A 21,413-nucleotide genomic window follows, 5' to 3' on the forward strand; every position below is an offset into this window, starting at 1 on the left:
CTCACAGGATGGCAATCTCAGTGATTCGTTTGATGAGTGTTGAAGACATTAAGCACACCCTGTCAGATTCTTCTGACTCAAAATTTAGTTTAAATTCACGTGAAGTACTGTCACACAGGTGCCACTTCATTGTAAGAGCACAGTTCTGTAAAAGAGAGAAGACGATCACCTGAGTGTAGGTAGGAAGGATGGGTGTTTTTGCAGCAGTGGCCCTCAGAGATGCTTGTTTCTCCTTTGGCACAGATGTTAATGTCACCGCCACTCCGGTCACAGCATTCTACCACGGCTGCATGACAGTGAAGCTGAGGAGCAAGGCGCTGGACTTGGACGAGGCACTGTACAAGCACAGCGACATCACATCCCACTCTTGCCCTCCAGTTGAGGCGGGTCCGTAGGTACCACTGCAATGCGAAAGTTTTATACTCAGAAACTTTCAGTGCTTTTCTTTTGTGGTTTTTTTTTTTTTTAAGATATAAATTATTCAGACCTACCGCACTGCGTGTATAGTTTCTCTTAAACACTGAAGTTATGTAGGAGCTACTGATCCTTACGTCAGATTGATTATTGAAATACTCCTTTGCTTTGAGGTCTAAAGGTTGTAATATATTTGTAAATAGTTTGGAAGAATAATATTAAATGAGGCAAAAGTACAGAATATACCTAAAGTGAATGTTATGTTTAGGCTGTAAGAGACAGTTTTATCTGTAATTTGGAAAACCTGGTAATATATGAGTGTGAACTGGAAGAAAAATAATAAGTCTGTATTATTTTTATTACCAACACCGCTTTCTGATTTGCAAAATACGAAAGAATAAAATATTTACATACAAGTTCTTAATTTACCTGTGCTCCAATTATTCTGTACTCTGCTCTTTGGCAGTGATTATCTCAGGCTACGCCTGACGTGAAGGTGAAACTAGCGAGTGTTTCTGTTTCATTTTGGTTTTGTTTGTAGGCTGGGGGTTACGTGCTTACGTCAGTATTCCATGGGCTGGAGAGCAAATGGTTGTTGCTATTGTAATTGCTGCAGTTTCTGGTAGCTCAGATAGAAGACTCAGTTGTGACCTTTAGAAAAATTCTGGTCAGCAGAGAATGGGAAACAAAACTGGGTCAGCAGGAAACAGAAGGAAAGGCTCCATAAGCTGAAAGCCATATGGCTTTTGTGTCCGTAACCACTGAAGCTAATGATGAGGTGTCAAGAACTGGGAATATTATGTAGTGATGACATTTTTTTGCTGCTTGATTTTTAGGTTGGCTCATTCACCCTGAGCGTAATGGGAGCACAGAGGCTTGTGATTGTGAGAGCTCGCCAGGCCAAATTGCAGCACAGTGAGAATATGCATGTGGGTTTGCTCAGGAGAAGCTGCAGCACCATAAAGTGCATTTAGCTTTTAAGCTGTCCTTGTGCAGCTGGGGCAGGCTTTGCCTCGCCTGCCTCGAGACGCTTAAACCTTGCTTTATTTGGTCCTTGTCTTCTGTCAGGTTAGAGTAACAAACTGAGACAGAGATGCTGCGATGGAAATAAGAATACTGGGAGGCTAAGGTGACCTGGAGATTGTGGATGAGTCTAATAATCTGCATGTGACAACATCTGTGACCAAGATGTGGAGATAGAACAGCCCCAGAGGAAAGAGTGGAGGAGGGGGAAGACTACCCTAAACTTTTCCCAGTGTTCTGCTTTATTTAACAGACGAAAGTATTCTCTTAGCCATTAGGCAGCCTGACATTGTAGCTCCATATCGTGACCAAGTGAAGCAGCAATGATGCAGTAGGGCAACAAAGAGAGCTTTACCACTTTCAGCCAACCTACACATTCACACTTAGAAAAAGACCTGTCAAAAGGCTTTTTATGCTCAGGTATGACCAGGTGTGGGTCTGAAAGGATAACTGCTAACTAGACAGCAGTAGCAGAGACAGACTTGCCAGCAGACTATGCACGGATAGTAAAACACAGAAGTAGTCCTGTGCTTTTGATTTTATTACTAAGCAAAAGAAAGCAAGTTATTCCCAAGAGTGCTTTCTGCGATAGTCAGTGATTCTGGATCAGCTGGAGATGTGATGGAGAACCTAAGAAACATTGGTCTATTATTCCAGCGAGAGCGGGGAATCCTGAAGGTACTGTGGTAATTAGCACTTCCTCACTGTGCTGGTTTGTTTCCTGTTTCTTTTTCCTGGTTGTTTTAGTACTTCACCAAAATACGTCTCCTATTAACTTGGAGGAGCTCTAATGAAAACAGGACAAACTTGGAAGACACCTACTGTTTTTTAAACCCAAGTAGATGAAACAAACTGTGTTACTTGGTTCTTTGAAAGGAAGTGTGTTAGCAATGAACTCTTATGTCTACCATTTTTTTTGCATATTTTCTGTGGTGGTTCCCAAAAAAATAACATGTGGCGCAAGCGAATCACAAATATGCCTGACCTTTGTGTTAATGTAAATGGTACTATTTATGAAGCCAGATACTGGAAACGTAAACCCGGTGGTACATTGTGGTAGTCTGTAGTCTAATTTAGAGCTAAAAAGATGTCCAGGACCGTGCATTTCTGTGTATGTGTGTGAAGATACTTTGCACAGATCACAACAACTCCCAACCCAAAAAGTGCTTTAGAAGAGAAAGGCAGAGTCTGAAGTCTGGAGAATTACAGAAAGGGGATGGGGGAGGGAAACTTTAGTTTCAAGATTGATTGCTTTAATACACTAATACTGGTGGAAGAGGCAGCTGCTTCTATATACTGTTAAAAAGAGGGGGAAATGATAGTAAGCATCCCTTCATTCCTCCTCAGTCACTGTGCTTCAGCCCAAGAGAAATACTGTTCTGTTAGCAGTCTAGCTGCTCAACTTAAAAGCAGAAGGTCTGTTCTGGGTTTCGAGTCCAAAAGTTCACGGATGTCCAGAAGTAAACGCAGGTGGTTCCTTACGGAGTATTCACAGTAAGTGAAAAGAAGGACATGTGCAGTCCCACTCGTGTTGCACTCACTGTGTGATTGGGGTGGTTGTTTCCCAGCATGTATTTGCACATAAATGGGGTGTTTTGGATGGGTTAAATTTATGCTCAGAAGAAAAATAGTGGTCTCCCCTCTAACTTACGTTTCTCTTAACAGGATTCAGATCATTGACCTCATCAACAATATGCGTAAGACACCTTGTCATTGACCTTAGCATCGCTCATCTAATTCTTTGCATATCATAAAAAAATATGAAGGAACAAAGTATGGGTTTTATGGCCCATATGATTTAACCTCTGATGTTATGTATATTAATACTGTTTTTTATAAAAAACATAGGGGTAGAGCACACAAATTAACAGAAGTTCATGAAAGGTGGAAAGTATTATGTAAAAGGATGATCATTCTTTGCTCTATTTTCAGCTGGTCTGATGGTGTCACTTCCTTTCATAGGAAACTGTCAAGTAGGCTGGCTTTGTTTATATAGCCTTCCTTTATATTTCCATAATATGAAGCAGCTGCTTTAAAATCAAGTGAGAAATACCTTCCTTTCTCCACTTTGTTCTTTGGCATTCAGGAAATTTCTGTAGCTTCATTGCTGTCTAGACAGTAAGATCTACAGAGCAAGCAGTGGCATCATCCCTCTTTCAGGAGCAAAATGCAGTGGTGGGATGCAGACATCTGATGGGTATTCATGCTTTTGTAGAAACTCCTGCTACAAAATAAGAAACCCATGTGCTGAAGGATCTCAGCTGATGTAATGCATGCACAGTGAGGGGGACACCAGAAGGCTGTGCTGCCATTCAGTAAGACCAGGACAAACCACAGAGCTGGGTGGAGAGGAACCATACTAAGATCAACAAGAGCAAGTGTAGAGTCCTACACCTGGGGAGGAATAACCACCTGCAACAATAAGGTTAGGGGCTGACCTGCTGGAAAAGAACTCTCCGGGGAAGGACCTGGGAGTCCTGGTGGGCAGCAGGTTGGCCATGAGCCAGCAGTGTGCCCTGGTGGCCAAGAAGGCCAAGGGGATCCTAGGGTGTATTACAAAGAGCATGCTCAGCAGGTCGAGGGAGGTGATGCTCCCCCTCTACTCTGCCATGGTGAGGCCATAGCTGGAGTACCACGTCCAGTTGTGGGCTCCTCAGTTAAAGAGAGGGAACTGCTGGAGAGAGTCCAGCGGAGGGTCACAGAGATCACTAGGGGCCTGGAACATCTCCCTCATAAGGAAAGGCTGAAAGATCTGGGGCTGTTCAGCTTGGGGAAGAGAAGGCTGAGGGGATCTTAACAACACTTAGAAATATCTCATGGGTGGGAGTCAAGAAGATGGGGCCAGGCTCTTTTTGTTGTTGCCCACAACAGGACAAGGGGCAATGGGCAAAAACTGGAACATGAGAAGTTCCAACTGAACATAAGGAAAAAGGTTTTTCCTATGATGGTGACAGAGCACAGGAACAGGCTCCCCTAAGAGGCTGTGGATGCAGAGTCTCCTTCTCTGGAAATATTCAAGACGGGCCTGGACGCTTTCACTTGCAACCTGCTGTAGGGAACCTGCTTTAGCTAGCAGTGGGGTTGGAGTAGATGATATCCAGAAGTCCCTTCCAACCCCTACTATTCTGTGATTCTGTGACAGGGTGCAAATGACTTTCTTCCTGTCAGTGACACTGTTGCAAGTACTGCTGCTTTGCCTTGTCATAGGGTTTTTAATTCTGTACAACAGGAAGAAGTATGAGGGAATTCTGACCCTTCATCAGCTCTCTTTCACTGCATAATTGCTGGTCCAGCGCTCGATAAGCTTAAAAATAAAGAACTGGGGTTAACATAGAGTGGTTTTGGTTGTGATACTCTTTTGACTAGGAAGGAATTAATTCCAACACTAAAGTGCAGATTAAGTATCTGTCTGGAAACTGCATTTTCAGTACACTGACGTACCATTTTACTATGCAGACTAGACTGGCACAAGGTGCAGATAAAAAAAAAAAATCAGTAAAAATAACCTTTCAGTTTGAAACCTGAGGGAACTATTCAGTAGAGTGCATTTCCCTCTGTTCTGTCTTCATAAATATAACAGCCTTAGGTACAGCATAAATATACACAGTCAATTTTATTGGAAAATAATTGACACACTTTTTTAATTGGTACAACACTTTCACCAAAAAGGGTTCTTAAATAAATACCACAAGCTAACAAACACTTAGACTCTTCCTACCCAAAGCAATTGACTCGTAGGGCTCCAGAATACTCATTCAGACAACACAGACTAAAACCCCTCTATACTGGTTTATGAAAGCAAAGCACGTATCCAGAGTATTTTCTTCAATTCTCCTCTTGAAGAAAAACCACTCTCCAGTATATGGAGAAGGAAAAAACTCAGGGTAAGCAGAAAGCAATACTGCATTTGACCACAGGCAGACTGAGTGGTGACCTGTCACCCCGCTGGTGATGAGCCTGCCCTGACATTTCCAGGTTTCTGCTCTGCTTAGTGAGATGTGCCTAAAAGCAGAGTGGCTGCAACACATTCTGTAGTGGGTTCCTCGGTAAGTCTAGTGCCTAAAGGTTTCTTAAAAACAAAGCCTACTAACTACCTAAAATAATTTCTTGGTCCTATGGCGCATACGGTGGAGGCTTTTCTCCAGGCAAGAAGTAAGTCGGTGCATAGAGGGGTGGAGCATTGGGGGGAAGACCGTAGCTGGAGCTGGACTGAGATGGAGGCTGAGTTTCTTCTGATAAAGAAATGTCAGTAGATGATGTTCCTGGAAAACTGCTGGCAGGCTGTATGTAGACAAAGAAAAATATACTTTCTTCAATAAAGAATTATGACCCTGTTTTGCAGCTCTGAGTTGTTTGCCATGTAAGTATTATCCAGCATGCCCCATGGTTAAATTTCTCTTGCATTGCAGCACAACACTCCGAACACCTGCTTAAGGGTAGCAAATACAGTTTATAGTGAAAGAAGACAGATTCCATCTGTAACCCAAGTCATTTTTAATAGACATTGTACATACAGCTAAGCAACAGAACAGAACAGGAATTCCTGCAGGTTTCCTGGGTGAGGCACGGCACCCAACTGGCTGATGAAGTTATGTGTAGCAGCTAGTCTTCAGGCATCACACTGACATTTAAATTATCTCAGAGTTGTAGTACTTGCTTAAATGCAGGGTCTTATTGCTGTGCCAAATGCAGACTCCTCTTATGAAAAAAATTTACAGTTAGGCATGTGTCTCCCTGTAGCTCTTTCCTTTCAGCTGTCTCATTTATAATGGGGCTTTGGCAGGAAAGAGGCATGACAAATGACCTTAGGAAACAGCCCATGCTGAGTAACAACCGGAGTTTTTTAAAACATAAGGATGCATCCAGGGACTAAAGTTTTGGATACAATCCTACTACTACTTTAAACCAAGTTTTGTCACTGATCTCAAGAGGGTCAGGATTTCACTCCTCCCCTCACATGCCAACACATGCCAGTCCATGGGCTTCGTCAGAAGAGTTGGGCTCAGCTCCCCTCAGGTTCAGGCCTAATGTGCCTGGAATTTAAAAAAAAAAATAGTAATCATGGATCTATTTCAAGGGAAATGAAAAAATCCAAGCAAGAAAACAGTGCTGTCCTGAGTACTTAACATGCCAAAAAAAATACTCGTCATCATCAAGATAGCAGTAACAGGGTTGATATTTGGCTGGTGGCACCTCAGAGCTACCCAGGGCTGCCAGTCCCCATGCTGCACTGCCCATCTAGCTTCTCTGTAGGACTCGGGGCTGCTGCCCTGAGCCAAACTCACATGGAGAGGAGAAGTCCTGCAATTGTACCACAGCGTGACTTAGTGAGAAAAGGGATTTTGTGGCAGGAAGGGTGTTTATGCACCATCATTATCCAGGAGGCAGTGAAGGTATACCCAAAGACCTGCTGGCTAGATCAGCTCCAAACATAGTTTTTGGGCTTAGTGTAGTTTGGTTTCTGGTATTTTTTTTGTAGTTGTTGCTTCTCTCTCACCCTCAAACTGCATCCACTGTTTCCACACGTCTGCCTGGCAGTGCTTCTGTAATGAGTTCTCCGTTGGCAGGCATGGCTGGCACAACCATACCGCTGTCATCACCCCCGTCCCCACACAGCTAATCATTTACCTGACCAGCTGGCAGCTCTCTTGACTAAGACTGGTTGTGTCTGAGCTGTTCCAGTAAGGACTGAGTGATTTTGTTATCACATGCCACAGTAAACGAAAGAACTGCTGATTGCAACTTTGTCAACGTGCATTCCTGCTGTTGCCTCTTTTTATTTGCATTTTCTGGTTTCTGCTTGTGGACAGAGTGTGAGGTAAACTAAGCATTTACCAACAGCTCAAGGTGTGATTTTTTTATTTTTTTAAAAACTGTTCACCTTTCCAGCAAGTGGTTACTCACTGACATACCAGATTCAGCAGAGGACTAGGAACACAGCATAGAATCATAGAATTGCCAAGGCTGGAAAAGACCTCCAAGATCATCTAGTCCAACCATCCACCTACCACCAATATTTCCCCACTAAACTGACCACATCTGATCAGTTCTTAGGTGAACTCTTAGCTGAAGGAGGTTTTGTTCCTTTTATTGCGCTGAGCCACCACATGTGTGACTCTGCACTGACTGGGGGAGGTGCAGGTCAGCATGAAATGCGGGAATGGTGTGTAGTCAAAGGGAACGCTGAGAAAGAGAGGTGTGTCTTTGAGGCCTTCCTCACCAGTAACCTTAGGAAGGATACCAGACAGGGAATGAGGCCTGAGGATGAGATGCCAGCCTCCAGCTGGGCTTCCCATGTGGGCAGTAGGCAGGGCTGAGTTCCTGGTGCTCAGTGCTGAGGCCATCAGCACCATCTCTACCTGTGCAGGGCCTGCATGATAGGGCTGCTCTGAGGGTGCCCCTGGGAGCTCTGGGGTGCCTCTGGGTGGTGAGCCAAAGTTATGTGACTCAGCACTGCCAAGGCAGAGGTGGATCCTGGTCTACCTGGAAGAAAAAATGTTATACCTTTGAAATGCTCATGGGCACCCTATCAGGCCTGTGCTTGCTGCTCCAAAAGTACATGCAAGGCCTGTGTAGACCTCTGGCCATCAGCCAATCCTTTATGGATGTCTAGCAAACCTGAGGCCACCTCAGATGTGGTATTGTTAGGCAACTGTATTGCAGTCATAGGTTACAGGGTTCAGCCTTGAATGTTGGTATCTCCATTCAGGGCTCAACAACGTAGCCATTCAAGTGAACAGAACCCCCTCAGATGGAGTCTCTTACACTGCAGACATCTAGAGCTTCATTCAGCTGCCTGCACATGAGCACCGAGCCTAAAAGGGTGCCATGCAGCATGCCAGACATCAAGGCATACTTCATCTCATTATCACACAGCACTAGATCCCTACATGCCAACAGCCCCTGCATTTAGCTAGAGTAATCACAGTCGAGAGTCTTCAATTGCCTTAAGGACCAGCACCAGCTAAGCAGAGCTTGCGAAGGCCTGAATGCAGTAACAGGGCACTGAGGAGGATTACGAAGGCCTCCAGCCCTATGGGTTCAGCCCGCAGCTCTCAGTGGATGAGCATGTTGTATGAGCATTTGTCTGTTCCAAATCAGGTCTGCTTCTCACATTCACCCTTTTGTAACTTTGAGTAAGTTTATGATGATTTTTAACTCATAACTATTGCATTATACTGAAGCAGAAATTAATTATCTCCAAAGTACAACATAATTAGCTGTACATGCAGTAAGACTGATTTTCTTTTTTTTTTTCCCCCAAGAAAAGGATTAAGTGCTTTCCCTTTTGGATCTCCTGCACTTCTTGCTAACCTCTCCTGACTTGGAGACAGCTGGTGATGTCCGCCTCTGACTGTCAGGAAGGGGAGAGAAGATAAATGAACACACTTCTTAGAAAAAAGTAGAAATTTGTGGTGCGGGGAAGTGTTTAAGTGCTAATTTTGGAACGCAGTTAAGACTTTGGGATAGATATTTCTGTTTGTCAGTGGACACAGGACTGAGGAGTTGCAATTGATCCTCAGGACTACTTACATGCATTTTTTCAGCTTCATTGCTTGCTTTCATCTGTTTATCTCCTTCTCTCTCTACTCTTGGCTACGTGCTAACTGAACTCTGTCGAACAGCACAGCTTTTCAGCTAAAAGCAAACAAAAAAAGATCTCTGGGTGTACTCTTTTTTTCCTCTGAACCAACAGTCTGCAAAACTGCCTCCTCATTTTGTTAATAAATAAGATGTGCCAAGGACTGTTCTTTGGCTGTGAAGCCAGCTGGCACAGCACGTATCACATCCCTACTGCTGAACGCTTACTACCAAAACAGTGAATGTCTGTATGCACACTTCCAATCAGGAATGGTCCATTGCCCTTGCTGTCTCCTGAGCCTGTCAAAGGTGTTGATGGGAGACTGTTAGGTGATCTGGGCCAAACCCATACCAGGAGGATTGCTAGCAATTCACAGGTGTGGTTGGTCACTGGCCCTGAACAGATGTAGCCCAGGAGGCTGCAGGGAGCTGGTCCACAGCCTGCTCATGCTAAATACACTGCGCTTTCTACTAAGAAGAATTACAAAACTTGTGGTACAGCTGGAATAGGAGCAGGCTATGACGGTTCAAACTCCTCTGGCAAAGAAGGGTCTCTTGCCACCAGGTTACAAGGGCAAAAAAAATCAAACATCCTCAGTATCACCCACTGCATTTTCCAGGCCAGCTCTGGGCTGGACTCACTGTGTTTAGCAGTTTTTTCAGACTATGTCCCTAACCCCTCATTTGTACTCTTCCACAACATTCCATGGCATTTGAATCTTCTTTGGTGTCTAAAAACACTTCCTCTTTCTGGTTTGTTTTGCCACTAAAATCTGTACTGTTGCAACTAAAACTGTGTGATGAGAAATTATCACTAATATCTAGCCACGACACTTTCTATATCACTCAGTTTTACAGACCTGTTATTTGCTCCCCTCCCTTGGTTTATTTCCATCTGATGAGTCCTCATCTTCTGTTTCCCATACTAAGAGTAATGTAGGCTAAGGTATCTATAGCTGGTTCAGATGCCTCTGCTTCTGCTTTACCTAGCCCAGCATAAGGGCTGTTTTCACCTTTGTAACTGCTGCAGTGCAGCTCTAACCCCACACTGGGATTCCAGGTCAACAGGCAGAGTCCATAGGATGACCAGAGAAAATGTGAGATCTGAAAACAGACATGAGAGCTAGACTCAGGCTAAATGATCATAGAGGCAAGTCTGTGAGTTGGGATCCAACCTCCTGGCCTTGTTCCAGATCCTTCAGGAGCCAAGATCTACCACTGCAGAGATTGCACCGCGGAACAGCTCAGGGTTTTCTGATGGAGTAAGAAGGCTGACATTTTGTACTATACCTGAAGAGGCAACGGGTAGGATGGATATGTAGAAATAGTTGCTGCAGAAGGACAAAATCCAGCATATGTCAGGATCTGCTGGGCAGGGTTGTACAGGATCTGAGGAGGAGGTGCAGCACTGAAAGCAATTTGGGACATAGGTACCTGTTGAGCATAGAAAACAACAATTTAATCAGCTCCGTGCAGAGGGCTCCAGAGCAGTTACTGGTCCCAACACACAAATGACATTGCAATTTAACAACTCCCGATTTTCCAGCGTGAAACCAGTACTACAAAAAAAAAAAAAAAAAAAAAAAAAAAAGTGGCAGAATGAGAGGAGGGCGTATCTGAAATAAATTTTCTGGCCAGAATTACACAGCTATTTTAATCTTCTTTCCTTGGAAAAAAGACAGCGGATGCTTCTCAGCAGCAGTTACAGAAGCACTGGCAGGACTCCAGACCAGAGACACCCTGAAAAGCGCAGCATACAGCTTTGACTGCCTCCTCTTAGCCACTCCAGCACCCAGTCCTTCACACTTTGCTGCAGATTCTTTCCAAAAGCAACTAGCTGATGCCTCTCTCAGCTTTCCTATGCAGTTCTGCAAAAACCTCTCTTTCCACAACACCTGTTTTTCTTTTACAGCTCCCTCTCACTTGTGAAATGGAGTTCTCTGCTGGCTCTGCGGCACCACCCCATATATGCCTATCTCATTCCTGCTGCACAAAATCAAGAGAGATGCTCATTTGCATCAAAGTTCAATTCACTCCTTTATCATATCTCATTGCTCTACCGGCATGCGCCTTAACTGCAGTGTGTGATAAGGTTTGCAGGAAGAAGTAATAGCTCATTGTAAACCAACCAATAAAATTAGGAAAAAAACCCACACAAAACCCAACAACAACAATAAGCAAAATAAACAGCTGAATGTGACAGTGACTTGTGTTCCTAAAACCTTATGCTACATAACCATTTGCAAAGGACAACAGAGCTCTGAAAAAGATCTTAATGGCCCTCTGCTTTGCAAATTGAGAGAAACCCAGTCGTTTATCTCCTCTCTTTTGTTTTTATTAGCAGATTCCTTTACATGAGAGCATGGAATTTCCTTTTTTATTGAAATAATGAAATATGGTGATTGCAAGGCAAATACTGAAAGCGTCAGCTAGGCATTTTTTGGGATTTCCTTTCAGACTTATCTGTGAGAAATGTGAACAACAGCATCCTTCAGAGACAGCATACACACTGTGATTGAGACAGGGACTCACTGATTCTGTTTGTAGATGGAAAACATCATCTAGGTGACTGATGTACTGCATGAAGTTATCTGGCAGTCCAGGCTCTTAGGAGAAACTGAGCACTCCATGAGCTGCCACACTGAAAGGCTTTCCCCAAAAGCAGAAGACCTATTTCGTATAAGAAGGCAAGTCTCTCATCTTCAAGATACAAATCCCCTTTTTACAAACCCTGATGGGTGAACATGGTTGTTCCTTCTTCTTAGAACCTCTCTAAATCCTTTTATGTTCTCTCCAGCTGTTGCACCAACATTCTCCAGTTGCTAGGGGCAAAGATTACAACAGTCCTAGGGGACAGCTTTGCAGAGTCAACCACCCCAAATGCACTGACCAAGCGCCTTATTATCAGGCCATCAGCTCAGAGCATGTGATGACTTGCAGGTATTGAGGCTGGTTAGACGCTGATATCAGGTATTCTAGTAGTGGTGCTATGATAAATCAGTCACCTAACATACAAGGTGTCTTTGTTTCAATTGAGACAGAATTGTTTTTCTTCATAGTGTCTGGTATGATGCTGTGTTTTGGTTTTAGGAGAAAAGCGATGCTGATAACACATCAATGCGTCTAGCTGTTGCTAAGCAGTGTTGCACAAAGCCAAGGCCATTCCAGTTTCTCAGCTCCTACTAGCAAAGGACCGAGGGAGAGGGTGGGGAGAGGAGCTGGGAGGGGACAGAATCAGAACAGCTGACTTAAACAGGCCAAAGGGATATTCCATACCATATGGCATCATGTGGAAGGAGAATTCTGAAGGGGGTGGGAGTGCATCTCATTCTCTCCCACTTGCTGGGGGGCTACCTGGGCATCAGTTGGGGGATGATGAGCAATTGCTTGTGCATCACCTGTCATATATATATATATACACATATATAATTGTCATAGCTATTATCTTTTTTTTCCCCATCTTCTTTATCTCAGTAAATGGCTTTTATCTCAACCCACGAGTTCTACTTTGTTTTTCCTTCTAATTCTCCCCCCCATCCCACTGGGAAGGGGAGGAGTGAGCCAACAGCTGTGTGATGCTGAGCCACCTGCCGGTTAAACCACAACACAAGGGTAGGAAGAGATGTTTTAAGCTGAAACAATTCCTTTTAACATCAAATTACACCTTTCGTTGCAAGACACGGACACATGGAAAGTAGCTTAGTGATTAGGGGTTCATTTTGGTTCCCGTTTTTGAAGAGGGTGAGGGAAGAGGAGAGGAGTGACAGGAATGATATTTCATCTGTTCAGATTCCCTTAAGGACTCCAAGGAGAATAATTAAAAAAAAACCAGCCAACACACTCCTCTAGGATCAGAGGTCATTCAGATGAATGCAACCCTAAACTCAAGGCAGGCAGATTCCTTGGTAAGGTGTGTCAGGAAAACATCTCCAAGTCATCAGTTAAAAACCAGGGCAGGGAAGGGAGATGTTTTAGTTAACTCTTTATAATAGCAGGTAAAGTTTTTCATGCATTTCTGTACCTCTGTCAAACATAAGAAATAATCAGGATATTTTACCATCTTGGATACTTCTATTTACATTACGTCTTAATCTGCTTTTTGTTAAAGATGACTTTAAGGTAACTGCCCAGACTGAGTCCCATACCCATGCACACGGTAGACCTAAAAAGGAAGGTACACAACTGCTGTGGATACTTCAGCAGATCACAGGAGATAGCCCCAGAGTGGCACAGGGGCTACAGACAGCTGATACCCCGAGGCTCAGGAGAAGATGAAGTGTTTCCCACTGGGCCAGCACACCCCGCTGGCGCACAGCAGAGCCACAGGATGCATGCCAGAGTCTGCAGAGAACGTGTCACAGGAAAGAAAAGCTGCAACAACCAAAAGAATACTTCTTTTCTGTCTGAAGTGTGATGGGTGTAGAAACAACTACCCTGTTTTGCAAACTCTCTCCTTGCAGCATGTTTTGGCTGCCAGCATTCCGCAGAGATAAACACGATGTTTTGTTGGAGTGGTTGGCCAGCCTCATGCTTCCTGGAAGCCAACCTCAGAGCCGTGCCCTTAGGCGCTGCAGTGGGCTGTACGGCTCCCCAGGAAAATGCCAGTGAGTAGATCTGAGGGAAAGTGACATCCTGAAAAAAGACAATTGTCCTCCCACATGTTTTGAAGCCTTTTCTTATTTCAGTCCCATCCTCCCTTCTCTCCCTCTTCTGTTTGATGTTTTCATGGTCCTCTACAAGTTACTCCTTTCATAATTAAAGCAAGCAGCACGTGAGCAAAGCTGTTATGGTGTACACCTCAAAAGAACCCTGAAGAGGCACAATCTGGAGCAATGAATAGTTATTTCATTTTGGATTGCTCCTCTAGTAACTCTTTCGCAAACATAGCATGCATCCTGTGCTGGGGTAATCAACATAAATTCTCATTAAGCTAGTGAGGTGTTTTTTCTGCTCCTGCTGCAGAGGAGATATTAAACAGCTTATTCAGATCAAGTTCTTACTCAGAGCCCCACCAGACCCGCTCCAGCCGAGTGCTAGGGGAAGTTGCCGTGAATTCCTTTTCAGGCTTTTTGCCACCTGGTTGGAGGATTCAGGGCTAGCCCGAAGCTCTGCTTCCCAGCACAGGGAACGTACCAGGACATGGAGAGCAGTCCTTCCAGGAATGTCTCCTCAGCTTGCTGTCCCTTAGGAGCAGTGTAGTGATACACCCCTTGCAGCACTGAGATCTGCCTGGGCTGGAGCTCATTCCCACTACAAAGCCTCAGCCCAAATCCTTTTTAAGCCTGGGCTGATGCGAGGCAGATTTCATGGGCACAGTCTGGCTCTCCACACCTTTCCACATCTCAGGGAAGCACTAATAGCCCTGGCTCAGATTCCCCAGCAAGAAGAAGCACTGAGAAAGCTTCTCTCAAGCAGCTGTAGCTGTTCATGTCTAGCTGGCTGCAGGTTGCAGTCAGCTCCTTGCAAGGGTCTCCTTGCACAAAGTAGAGGTCAGTTGCGCACTGCTTACCTGCAAAGGTTCAGTGTGATTGCTTGCCTTAAGTTAGAGAAAGGTGCAAACATTTACAACTCTTAGCAAAGGTGAATTTCAGATAATCCATATGGCCCTGCTCTGTAGCATGGTTTTAAGGCCCTTGTAAGCCTCTGCTGCCAGTTGGGTGCAAGGCAACAGATGGTGGGCAACTCTTTGGTGAGGCACTGGCACAGGCTGCCCAGGGAGGGGGTGCAGTCACTGTCCCTGGAGGTGTTCAAGAACCGTGTGGATGTGGCACCGAGGGACATGGTTTAGTGGGCATGGTGGGGATAGGCTGATTGATGGTTGGACTAGATGGTCTTAGAAGTCTTTTCCAACATCAATGATTCTATGATTCTGCCCCATTCTGTCCCTTTCTTCTCAATCTGCTCCAGCACCTGGATATCACATAAGGGAGGGACTTGTTCTACAGAGGCGGAAGCACAGATAGTAGGGCACAAGGATGAAAGGACTGCCATCACAACATCCAAGAAAAGAAGATTTAGCTGCCACCAGTCCTGAGCTTTTAGTAGCTCATACCCTAGGTAACATGGCTGCAGAGCAACACAGGGAAATGTCCTCTCTGTGATTCCTCCTACCCTCTGCAGCCACCCATTTTCCAGGGCTGCCTCAGTATCTCCAGCAAGGAGCAGTAACTTGCTGCTGCTAGTGGAAGATATTTTTGTAAAGAGTGGATGCCTAGAGCATTTAACCATCTGTCACTTCTGGGAGGTGATGCTCCCAAAATGCAGGAAGGCCACTAAGGGGACACTACTCCCTGCTTCATCCCTCTCTTCTTTCCTTTCATCCTTCTATTTACTTCTCTTCCATCTGGATAGTCACCAGAAATTTGCTGCTATCACCAGTAGACATTTGCTGCTATCACACATCCCTTTTCCTCTTGCACTTCAGCCCTATCCCCACACCTCCACTTGCTCAGTTCGGAAGCTCTTTGGGTGGGGGACCATCTATGCTTCTGAGTGCCCACCCAATTGGGAGCCACTTGGCTGGTCCATCTCGCACACAGCCTCTTCTGAAAGCAGTGGCATATATCAGTGTGGCACAGGGAGCAGTTAGAGAGAGGCAGTCTTCAGTGAAACAACAGAGGAAGTTAATGTGACCTGAAAACAATTATTTCAATAAAAACTTGAGAGGTCCTTCAGTGTTAATCGCTATTCTTGGGAAAACAAGTACATAAATCATCACACTAAGGACTTGAGTTTTATGTTATCTACAAACTAGCAACCTTTAACTCTGCTCGTGCTCACATGTTCACTGCTGAATTAGAAGAAAAAAAGATGTCACAAATGAAGTGCCAGCATCTGTTCATGCAGACGCCTGTTTTTCCCCTTCCCCTCATGCACTGACCAGATCTGACCTACTTAGCTGTGAGCAGCTGGCAACTGCTTAGCCTAAATATGTGGCTCCAGACTCCCAGACCACACAGCAAACATGTTTAAAGTGCCTCTTTTGTGTACTTAAGGCTCGGTTTTTAACTCACTTGATAACGTCAACAAGCACAGAAGTCATAGAAGGCAAAAAACTGTAAGCCTTACCATGTCTTTAAATGCCCCAAGAATGGCTGCTGTGATGATCCCCAGAAACAACCCGATGATGTTCAGGACTGTGGAGGACCACAGCAGCCTATACAGGTGAACCACGTCCTGACAACCACTCACGCCAAGAAATTCGTAGTAGCTGGAGGACTGCTCCGAGCTGAAAGGCAATGCAGACAGCGTCACTGCTGTGTTTTGCACAAAACAAAGAGAACCAGAGGATCTGAATCCCTCCTGCTTACTTTGCCAAAGTACTTAATCCATGCTCCCACCTATGGATGTTAATTAACACTGCTCAGATGAACTGGAGAAAGCTCTGCTTGGCTAAAATAACCATTAGACATTTAGTTCTACAAATACCAACCCTAGTTTAGCTGATCAGCATTGGCACAAGCAAGGCATCCCAATTCTTTGCTAAGGGCCTCTGAACAGAGAGATAACCTGGTTACGGGTGCTGCTCTTGCCATTTAGCAACTAGTTCACCTGGAAATCTGCTGGCATCTCTGGCAGTGGGGAAGGCAAGTTGCTCAAGCATTAATTCAACCACAGGAAGGGAGACTTTGCCAGCTAGCCACATTTGTTTATAGTGTCAGCAACTGCAAATTAACAGATGCTACATAGTACAGTAAAAAGATGTGCCTTCAAACTATGGACTATACTATCCAGAAATTTGCTTGTTTGTATTTCTACACTGCAATGATTATTGTAAACCAGAAATGTTGTGGAGTCAATCCTCATTGCCTTGCTGAAATTGAGAAATGTTCTACTGCAAAACCTGAAATCAATCTCCTGATTTTCTTCTCAGTACCTGACTCAATGCTGGGCAAAAGTTACTCTTTCATGCAGAAATCTTGTGCATTACTTCATATTGCCAGCCTCATTGTCATACACCGAAATTGTACATGTCTGGTAGCATGCTGGTCAAAGCTGACAGAGCACTGAGGCTACTCAGGCTGGTGATATGTGAAAAGAAGAAAAAAATACAAGACAGAACAGAAGACAGGGGAAGGAAGAAAGATGTGAAATACATAGAGGAAAAGAAAGAAGAGGGACTCTGTGAACTGTAGATAGTTACAGAGGCATGATCAGTGCCCAACAAGATGATCCTGAGCTGTAAAGAGAACGAATGAGGCAGAAGTTGCACTACAGGAAATTCTTTTCAGCTTCTTCTATGTGGCAAGACATGATGCTGCTTGCCATTGAAATCTCTACAATCCAGGTGGCCAGCCAGTTGTGTGAGTTCATTCCATCTCTATTCCACATTATAAACCCCTGGACTCGGCTGCGATGTCATTCTCCTAACCACTGTTGTACTCCTGGTAAATGACTGCACAGCAACCCTGTGATAACCTTCTACTGATCTTTGTAAGGATATCCAGGCATTTCCTCCCTACTTCACTTCTGGCTTCTCATGGTTCAGTAATGATGAAGGCACATGGACGGCTTCAGGAAACACTCACAAGACCCTCTGTATCTATCCTATGGTGACAGTAAAATCCCATGCATACAGAAGATTTAACTAACAAAAGAGCTCTGCATTTGCCTGTGGCATGATCTCTGTATATGGACACTTATGTTTCTATTCATTTTGTCTTCCCCATTTTGGTAGAAGAAATGATTATTTAAATCTAGTGAGAAAATTGCATTGCAAAATCACCAGTAAATATCAACAGAGCTATAACAGAGGGGTTGGATTTGATCACAAAGCAAAGAGCTTACTGATATATTTAAGAAAAAGAAACTGAAATTATGACCACACCAACAGATAACCCCTGAGCTCCTATCCACTGACATCAGGACACCAGTGACTGAGGAACTGACTTACGCAGCATACAAGCCTCCTGCATTGCTCCTCCAGGCCCAAGGGGAAAATTCTCCATCACTGATGAAGAATGACAAACAAACAGGGATTTCTCAGAGGCCATCGACTGCACGCAGGTACTTACTTCTCACAGTTGTACAGGTCACAGCAATAGCACGTGTTACTCTTTACTTTCAGCTGGCACTTGGTATTTAAGGTATAACACGTCACCTGACAAAAAAGAAGAGATCAACTTCTAATCTCAAGCGTTACAGTGCAACATACAAGTCACCACACTGACCCCCAGGAAGCAGGTACTACAGTGTCAGGTGTTACTTACTGTTAAGCAGAAGGATGGTGTGCCAGGGCTTGGCAGAGTTTTCAGTCACTGTTACAGTGCTCCACACTACTTTGCTAAAACCCAGAGTTTTCAGCGATCCCTACAGCATTGACACAGTGACTACGTGTCCTGGGAGATACACTATGGTAAACCACTGCAGTAAGTAAGAATATCATCCTTTATACTGGGGAAATGGGCAAAAGTGTCAGTTTCTCCGAACAGCTTCTAGTAAATGGGAGCTCTTGCCTGTCAGTAACATCCTTCCAAAGAAGGAAATAATTAAGAACAACAATAGCCAACAATCTCCAAACCCACAAACAAAACCACTCACAGAAGATCCAAGCACTCCAACAAATAACTACCATTCACAGCAGACTCCTGAATATAGAGCTGAAAAGATTTATTTCTGTGAGCAGGAATTGCATGGATTCTCAACCCAGACAAGAAATCCTTTTAATGAATCCTTAAGTGTTGTAAGTATATATCTTCTATTTGGCTCTATAGACCGACTGAAGTATTTTACATGCAAGGCTTTCTCTTTTTTTCCCCGAGATTTTATTGAGTTTGAAATCCTAGAGAACTGTTATGTTTTAAAAGCTAGCAGGACAGAAAATACATTTTTTTTCTATAGTTTTTGATATAAAAAATGTTGTAACAGGTAGGAAGTATTTCATTTGCAAAATGCATATAAAATGCATTACTGAATGGGAAATTCCTCATAATGATAGAGCAGAAATTCCTTGCTTAGGAATACATGCCTGCTTTTGAGAAGCTTCTGTCAGACAGTTCCTCTCATTCCTGCTTAGCCATGAATATATTCCTTTGTGAGACAGTCTTCACAGATGTTACCCCATGTTTCGCAGCTCCTGAGTTCTGGATCTGCGCATCCTTCTTAGTGTGAAAACTGCCATTGTCAGTGAGTCTGTAGTCCTTACATGTTTGCTCCCAGCAGAAAGGAAGGTCTTAGACAACAATCAGCACCAGAGAAAATTCACCTTGCTGCTGATTTCAGACTTGCCAACTTGTCTTTATCACAGTTTGTTTGAACAGTGAAGTTAGAAGCGTGATAAAAGTAAAAGGAAAATAAAATGATGCACCAGGATTGCTTTGCTGCCCAGGACAAGGCTCTATGTATGGTTAGTCTCCGGCACAAACCAGCTGTCCTAATTCAAAATGGAAGTTAGATTATAAAAGGATGGTTCCAGTTTGAGTTGCAGTCCAGAAATGGAGATCACAGCCTGATACATGTCCCATTTGTCACAAGAGTGTCTCACCCCAAGACATCACCTCATTTTATTAACCTTGTTCTGTTGTGATCCAACTTATCAGAATTTCACACAAGCACTTTGCTGGCCTGAAGACATTATCAGCTGTAGCTTTCTTCAGCCCAAGCTGCAATTTACAGCAGGAGAAGAGGGCATTAGTGTCATTTACTATCTCAGATTAATCAAGATCCACCTCAGAAGTAACTGAAATATCACATGGCCATTTCTCGAAGCATTTTGAAAACCGATCCTGGAGTAGACCATACCAATGTATCTGCTACCCAGACCATTTTGTTGGAAGGCTCTAATACTTTTGTACTGAGTGGAACATAAGACTTTGGCTTTGAGCCTTTATCCACAGCCAAAATGGCCTTGGACTCACATAGCTAAAATACCCTTTTTCCATCACACGTGTAGTTGGGATCAGAGTACATTGTAAGATGGAGTGGGCTGCTAAAATGTGGGTTTTTTCTGATACATGGCTTTGGGGATCATTTCTGATAGGAAAAAAATATACAGTAGTATAGTAGAGGAGTTTTCCCCTCTCCAAGCATAAGTCCAGTTTGCCCCTTCTGACAGAAGAAGGCTAAAAGGACAAAAGAAGGAGAATGGCAAGACCTTAGACGTGTTTTAGTTACTTCTAGGCAGCAAGATGTGTTAAATTTTTGGCCAAGGGAGTTATTGTAGTTGTCTATTTTTATCACTGCATTTTTAAAACATGCAAAGAGCAAGACTATCCTTTTTAGGAGATCAGTGGATAAACCAAAATAAACAAATTTCTGTGTGGTGTGAGCAAGGGTGGTGGAAACAGGCCATTTGTGGGTAGTGTGCATGTCAAGACCTATTTTTCTATTTCAATGACCGGACATTTAGCTTTTTTCATATTCTGGCTGTTTTTGCCTGTCTAACCCCTCAGCACAATTGAAGAGATGTTCCCACCTCATAGAAATTTGCACAAAAATCTAATTATTTTTGCTCTGAGCAAATAAAAGAAATGTATCCACCAGACTCCATGAGCTGGAGACCACTCACAAGCTAGAGATGGCAATCAAAAGGAAACTCACTCTCAGAAAACAATCTGTCTTCCTGGTTTGGTGTTCGCGTGGAATGCAGAGCATGTCTCCTGCTCACCAGCTGGCTAACTTCAGGAAAACAAAAGCCAAGTTCAAATGCCATGGATCAGTAACTGAATTAACACATGCTGACTCTAGCTCGGTAGACAACCAGACAAGAATGTTATTACAAACTAGCCACACTTTCAAAAAGATATATCTGTGGGGGAGTTCTTGCTAGAATAGAGAATGGAGTTCAAGGGTGGCACAAACTGAGACATTCCCAGTATCTGCAGAGCTAGGGAAATCTGACTAGGCAGAAGCCTGAAGCTGGGGTCACCAGCAGGAAGCTGAGGTCAGCATGACCTGAGCTACACACTTATTAGAGGAATCAGAAGCATTTTGTGGGATATGCCTGTGCCTGAATGTGCACAGATATGTTGGAAGAGGATAGAGTTTGTCTGGGTAGCACTTGAAGCAAGGAGGTCAATGAAACATTTTTGTCATGCATTATCTGGAAACAACAGTAGGATGCCCTCGCAGCAAGGGCACTTGCTTAGGTTAGTAATAGATACTGCTAACCTATCTAGAGTTATTAACAGTAGCATTCCCTGTACGCTTTTTCACAACCACAGGACAAACGGTTATGAATATCTGGCTTCTTGTAAGTTTGTTTTCTATCCTGCTCTGCCTGATTTCCTTTTCACTCCCATCAATTTATGGTAATATTAAAATGAAAAATAGGAAAAGAAACTAAATCTGGATTTCTCCAGAGGCTAGCCTTTTGGGTATAGGCACTTCTCATATCATTTTAATGTCTTTGAGATACAATAAACTGCATACAAACCACTGACATTCTTGGCCTGTGC

The 21,413-nt window shown here is 43.8% G+C and overlaps 2 protein-coding genes across 10 annotated transcripts in view; one reads left to right on the plus strand and one right to left on the minus strand.

The window, feature by feature from the left end:
- Positions 1-3,205, plus strand: part of GAS6 (growth arrest specific 6) — a 41,443-nt gene extending 38,238 nt beyond the window's left edge. Inside the window, exons 15-17 of one of the 2 annotated variants that reach the window (XM_021414580.1) lie at positions 244-387; positions 1,251-1,343; positions 1,483-3,205. In XM_021414580.1, the coding sequence (XP_021270255.1) occupies positions 244-387; positions 1,251-1,333 (227 nt within the window). In that variant the 3' untranslated portion in view covers positions 1,334-1,343; positions 1,483-3,205. Of the gene's footprint in view, positions 1-243; positions 388-1,250 lie in introns of both variants that reach the window. The other variant, XM_021414572.1, reaches the window with a different exon arrangement.
- The window catches only part of TMEM255B (transmembrane protein 255B), a 70,875-nt gene continuing 54,497 nt past the window's right edge, over positions 5,036-21,413 (minus strand). For 4 of the 8 annotated variants that reach the window (XM_021414613.1, XM_021414594.1, XM_021414604.1 and 1 more), the window contains 4 exons: positions 18,033-18,118; positions 16,087-16,246; positions 10,309-10,452; positions 5,036-5,718 (listed from right to left, as the gene is read on the minus strand). In XM_021414613.1, coding sequence (XP_021270288.1) covers positions 5,551-5,718; positions 10,309-10,452; positions 16,087-16,246; positions 18,033-18,118 — 558 coding nt within the window. In that variant the 3' untranslated portion in view covers positions 5,036-5,550. The other 4 variants (XR_002443790.1, XR_002443792.1, XR_002443793.1 and 1 more) reach the window with 4 other exon arrangements.

This window comes from Numida meleagris, chromosome 1 (genome assembly GCF_002078875.1).
Source record: "Numida meleagris isolate 19003 breed g44 Domestic line chromosome 1, NumMel1.0, whole genome shotgun sequence".
Taxonomy (NCBI): Eukaryota; Metazoa; Chordata; class Aves; order Galliformes; family Numididae; genus Numida; species Numida meleagris.